The 6,276-nt window shown below is 31.7% G+C and overlaps 1 protein-coding gene across 2 annotated transcripts; it reads left to right on the top strand.

The window, feature by feature from the left end:
- The first annotated feature begins 1,152 nt into the window (after nucleotides 1-1,152).
- On the top strand, nucleotides 1,153-5,832 carry LOC107490758 (2-methylene-furan-3-one reductase-like). 2 transcript variants are annotated; one of them, XM_016111561.3, is made up of 4 exons: nucleotides 1,153-1,482; nucleotides 4,169-4,489; nucleotides 4,765-4,924; nucleotides 5,540-5,832. In XM_016111561.3, the coding sequence occupies exons 1-4, from the start codon at nucleotides 1,267-1,269 to the stop codon at nucleotides 5,803-5,805; spliced, it is 963 nt and encodes a 320-aa protein (XP_015967047.1). In that variant the 5' UTR covers nucleotides 1,153-1,266; the 3' UTR covers nucleotides 5,806-5,832. The 2 variants fall into 2 exon arrangements, with proteins under 2 accessions (XP_015967047.1, XP_052118396.1); XM_052262436.1 differs by having other exon boundaries at nucleotides 5,537-5,832.
- Nucleotides 5,833-6,276: the final 444 nt, after the last annotated feature.

Raw genomic sequence — 6,276 nt, 5'->3', positions numbered from 1 at the left:
ATATTGTCCATATCTTATTTTAGCTTTTCTTTTATGATTGTATTCAATGCTTTTCTTATGAGTTATGGTATGTTGTTGGTGAAGTGATACATGCATGATGAATGAGGATAATTTTGTTAGGATGGAGTTGGTGCGATTTGTGTTGTAATTATTGTGAATTTGAAACTCATATGACCAAAGGTTCTGAAAATTGGTTTGAACCGACTGGTTGAATCGGTCGAACCATGAACCGATGATGATTGTGGTTCGATTAGGAGCTATGTCCGCAAATTTTAAAAAGTTGGAATTAGACCGTCGAATCAGCCAAAAATCGTTTAGTCAAATCGATTCGAGACTTGAACGTTTTTTAATTATGAAAAAAAACGACGTTGTTTCGTTCCTTGTAACCCACTAACCCGCTACCTAAGTCCCAAAAGGCCAGAACCCTAATCCCCTTCCTTGAGTGAGCAACTGAGCACGCTAGCTACCAGGCAGTAGCATCTCCCTTTCGAGCTCCTCCTTCACTCCCTCACTTGCTCTGTCTAGCCACAAGCTACCGCTGTATTAAAAGATAATACACCCCTAAGCATGAATATAATTAAAAAATTTCTTAAAATTTTAATAATAATAATAACTAAAAGTAATTACATGACAATATAACATTAATTTTAATCGTCATACAAATTGCTAAGAATAGTAACCACTAAAAATTAATATTTTTTTTTGGTTTGCAATCATTTGAAAGTTATACATAATGACCAATAAATTTTTTTATCAAAAAAGGTATAAGCCAACTAATATATAATTGTGAATAAGAATCTTAGTGATTATTTTTACTGTGGTTTTAAATAAAATAAATTGTCACTAAAATATTTTAATTTTTTTTTTAGTGAATAGTGAGATACATATTATTGATGAATATTTCTTATTTCCTTGTACATATTTTCCTCCAAATTTGAAAATTAGAAAAGATTTAAAGGTAGTACCATGTACGTCAAATTAAATAAATGGTAATTAAAACATAAGGAAAAGGGAAAATCCTGAACCTTGTTGGAAATTCGGCTACATGCATCGTGACATTTCCAGAAAAATCTCTGAAAATGTACCTAACCAGAAAAGAAGGCATGGTGGTCACTGGAAGCAGTGATTGCGACGTTACCCAATTGTAACGTAACACACCTTTGAAGCAATTTACTCACTACCTAGAGCACTAATTTAAAGTTCAACCTTATTAGCACTCTTCATATACCCTCTTCAGTTTCTAAGCTTTTCTGCTCAACCAAGTTCATGGCAGCAAGCACGACTAGCATCCCATCTCACATAAAAGCCTGGGTCTACAATGAATATGGGAACATTGAAGAGACTCTCAAGTTAGACCCAAACATAGCTACGCCACAAATCAAGGATGACCAAGTTCTCATCAAGGTTGTGGCTGCAGCCCTTAACCCTGTTGATTATAAGAGGGCCCTTGGACTTTTTAAAGATACTGACTCTCCATTCCCAGTAAGAATTTATTATTATTATTATTCTGAAGGAAGAGTTTTGATGCATATACTTGAATAAATTAATCAACGAAGTTAGAGATACACTAAATTTAATCATTAATATAAAATATATATTAAAATATAAATATATAATAAAAATAAATTAAATAATATATATTTATACATAAATATATAAATGATTGTTAATTTTAGTATACAAATAATATTTTTATAAATTAATTATCTGAACATAAAACTTTTTAAGATTCTGACAAAATTATTCAATAGATTATTATTTTTGGTAATTTTGTAGAACTAAAACAATTTTTTAAAATATCAAATTAGATTATATTTTTCATAATTAAAAAAGTATAATTTTGGTCCCTAAAGTATAGGTTGAAAATTTTTTTCATCCTTAACCTTTCTTTTGCGAATTAAATCTCATTTTGACCCTTGAAATTTGGTTCGATATGCATCAATTTAATCCTTACAATTTCGCTAACTTCAATTAGAATCCCAAATTTATAACAGTAGCTCTAGATTGCCCCTACAATCATCTCCGTAACCAAAATGTTGATCTGGCATATTTACTTAACACACATGACACATCTAAGATGGAGTCATGTTGGTTTCGTGCCCAAATCCTATGAAAGCGACGTCATTTAAGTATGAAGGGGTGTTAAAACTCTCCTTCCAAATCGCACAACTATCCCACCATTATAACCACCACTGTTTTTCTCTCTATGTACAAGCTTCACTATAACTCTCTTCACCATCATCATCAACAATAACAATAAAACCATTTGAATTTTTTTTTCAAAAAAAGGGCAAAGGCATAGAGAGAGACAGACAAAGAGAAAAGCAGAAGAGGAAACAAAGTTGCTGTACCATGACGCACCGACAATTTGAGCGATTTTTAATGTTATTACATTTGTGGCAGACCTTTGTGTTGAAGGGGAAGGGACCAAAACAATGCCATTTCGAAGCGACATCGTGAGGTTTTCAAACATAGGTGGAGGAACAAAAAAATTTGAATGCCATTCCTGCGAGGTCTACAACCCCGACCAAATTGGAAAAAAAAGAGGTGTGACTGTGTGAGGCACTGTGATATTTGAAGGCGTTCAGAGTTGTTGGTAGTATATAGTTTAGAAAAGAGGAGGGAGTCGGTGGTTTGGATAGGAATGCGGTGGGAGTGGTGAGCGTGCTTGCTGTGGTGAGATAGATGGGAATAGTTGCTTCTATATGAACTTAACCTAGCAGAGCTCTGGAAAGATGACAATGGATGATCAGTTTAAAAATTTCGGGACTTTGTCTAGGGATTCATTTTAATTGCAGGGACCATATTGAGTCATCTAACACCTCTAAATCATATAATCATTATCAAGTAAATGTGTCAGATCAGTCTTTCGGTGAGGGAGATGATCGCAGGGAGAGCCACTGTTGCAAATTCGGGGGTTCTAATTAGGGTTAACGAAATTGTAAGAGTTAAATTGAGTATCGAGTCAAATTTTAGGGGACAAATTGAGATTTAACTCTCTTTTTTTGTCCATAAAATCGTCCCTAAGGTTTAATTTAGTTTTAAAACCATCCTTCATACCAAAATACCGTTTTTTTTCTTCACAAAAATACCTCGTTTCTATTATTATTTTTCTTCTTCTCCATTACAGCAGCATCTCTTCTTCTTCATCACAGCACCAGCAGCAACAACAATAAAATCAAAAACAAATTCACTGTAATAAACATAAAAAGTAGAATCAGAAATAGAAGCATAAATAAAATCAAAAGTAGAAGAACAATTAGAAGTAGAACAAATCAGAAGCAAAAGCAGAACAAATTAGAATCAGAAGAACAATGAAATCAAAAGTGCAACAATAATGAAATCAAATAAACAGAATCAGAAATACAAAAATAATGAAATTAGAATTAAAAAATAAAAGCAGAAGAATAATCAGAAGCAGAACAAATCAGAATCAGAAGAACAATGAAATCAAAAGTGCAACAATAATGAAATCAAATAAACAGAATCAGAATCAGAAATACAAAAATAATGAAATTAGAATAAAAAAATAGAAGCAGAAGAATAATCAGAAGCAGAACAAATCAGAATCAGAAGAACAATGAAGTCAGAAGCACAACAACAATAAAATCAAAGAAACAGAATCAGAAGCAAAATAAATTAGAATCAGAAGCAGAACAAATTAGAAACAAAATTGGAACCCTAAGAAAAACCAACAACAAAGACGCGAAGTGGCAGCGAGGTCAGTAGCACCGGCGGCAGTGGCAGAGCGCCGACGACAACGAAGCACCTCTCTCTCTCTCTCTCTCTCTCTCTCTCTCTCTCTCTCTCCCTTCCTTTTCTCTTTTTTTTATAATTTATTTGGTTAGGGGTAATTTGATAATAAAAATAAAAATTTAAGTAAAAATGATGATTTTAAAATTAAGTTAAATCTTAGGGATGATTTTGTTTTTAAAAAAAATGTTAGGAACGAAAAAAATTTTCGATCTGTATCTTAAGAACCAAAATCGTACTTAACCCGAATTAAAATTGTCATTGTTTCAGTTTTTTATGATAAAAGTTTAGTTTAAAAGTTGATTTTTACTTAATTTTTTCCTCTACTTATTTAGTTCCACTCAATATATAATACTAAAATTTGTATATAATCTTTTCAACATGAAATTTTTGTGTGTGGCTTTTGTTTGAAAAGACAGCTCCAGGGTATGATGTTGCTGGTGTGGTGGTGAAAGTGGGAAGCAAAGTGAAGAAATTTAAGGTTGGAGATGAAGTTTATGGTGATATCAATGAGAATGCTGGGAATCCAAAGGCTATTGGGACGTTAGCAGAGTATACTAGTGCCGAAGAGAAGGTGTTGGCACACAAACCCTCTAATTTGAGCTTTATTGAAGCTTCTAGCCTCCCTTTAGCAATCATCACTGCTTATCAAGGAATCGAGAGAGCTCAATTTTCTTCTGGAAAATCTATTCTTGTTCTTGGAGGTGCTGGTGGAGTTGGAAGTCTTGTTATTCAGGTTTGGATGATGCTATCTTAAAAGGAATCAACTTTTCTTCTATCAATATTCGGCCAATAAAATAGTAAATGGGCAAAGATTAAAGGGAGGGAACAAGTTTAAAGAAAAAGGTTATTCACTAATAATTGTTGGTCGAAAGAAGTTAATTAGTAGAAAACCAACTCTATTTTTGCTTTTAGGATATGATTTTCACCTAATTATTAACATTCTTATTTATTTATTCTTTTCCAATTGTGGAGTATAAAACATGTGTCACTGGCGATTTGATGTTGTAGTTAGCCAAGCAAGTTTTTGGTGCATCTAAGGTAGCAGCTACTGCTAGTACTGCAAAATTGGAGCTGTTAAGGGAATTAGGAGCAGACTTGCCTATTGATTATACAAAGGAGAATTTTGAAGAACTGCCAGAAAAGTTTGATTTTGTGTATGACACAGTAGGTAAAGATATATGCTACTTTATCACTTTTTACAGTTATTTGTATGTTCTTAGTAGATAATTAAAGGTCATAATTTTATATTTTTACGAAGTTAAAAATTCGGTAAAATTTGAAATGGTGTGCAAATTCTATAAAGTAAGAAGAAAAATAAAATTAAATAGAGAATGAGAGTGAGTTCACACTATATATAATTACTAATTAATAACTAAATATGCAAACAATTTCATATAAAGCATTGTTTTTCACTTTTTTGCATACGAGCAATATTACAAGTCCAGCAAATATCATATTTTTTATCATCAATAATTTATACTTATATTTATTAAAATTTATTTATTAAAAATAATTTAATGTTTATGTTAGTCAAATAGATAAAAAATACTAAAAATTACTAGTCAAGAGTTTCTCATTGCATATTTGAAAAAATAACTTATATATGCTTTGAATAATATCTATATATTCAGTGAAAAATTATACATTTTGTCCGACAAAAATAATATTTTAGTGCTAAAATATATATTTTTTTAAAATCTATTTTATTGAAAACTGAATATTTAATAAGAACTAGTAGTTTCTACTATAATTAGAAGCTAAAAGAGATTTTATTGTAAAGAAGGCCAAAGTGACAGGGCATTGAAGGCTACCAAAGAAGGAGGACAAGTAATAACAATAGCAGGACCTGCAAGTCCACCTGCAATATGGTTCTTTCTCCATTCAGATGGTGCAGTGTTGGACAAACTCAAACCTTATTTAGACAGTGGCAAGGTGAAGCCAGTGTTGGATCCAAAGAGCCCTCTCCCATTTTCTAAGGCAATAGAAGCATTTTCCTACCTCAAGACCAATAGAGCCACTGGAAAAGTAGTTATACATCCAATCCCATAAGCATATAATGCATATTCAATATTTCTGTTTAAGTGTGTGTGTGTGAGTGTCAGTGTGAATTGGTAATAAATCCATTCGAAGTGGTGGTTGTAAAATAGTTGCACATATTGGTTGTGTTTTATTGGCAAAAATAATTCAGAGTATGTATGATAATAGTATAATGCTATGGTATATATAAAAATTCTTATTTATTATTTATTTCGAAGTCTAATCGTATCCTTATTTTATTTTCTTTTTATTAACCAAATAACGATTAACAACATCAAACTATGTTATTTGGACACCGCTTATATATACTAAATTTCTTTCCTATAAAGACCCCTCCTTGGCAGTTAGTTGGAACCATAGGTTAGTTGCACTTACATGACACTAGCTAGCCATATTACTAATACATGAAAATGTTATACTCTTACACATATAATTGTTTTTTCTTTGCATATTGTTATATTTTTCTTGTTGAGTTAGAATTAT

This window comes from Arachis duranensis, chromosome 5 (assembly GCF_000817695.3).
Source record: "Arachis duranensis cultivar V14167 chromosome 5, aradu.V14167.gnm2.J7QH, whole genome shotgun sequence".
NCBI classification, from domain to species: Eukaryota; Viridiplantae; Streptophyta; class Magnoliopsida; order Fabales; family Fabaceae; genus Arachis; species Arachis duranensis.
Note: the sequence above shows the minus strand (reverse complement) of the source record. Positions and strands in the feature narration are given on the sequence as shown.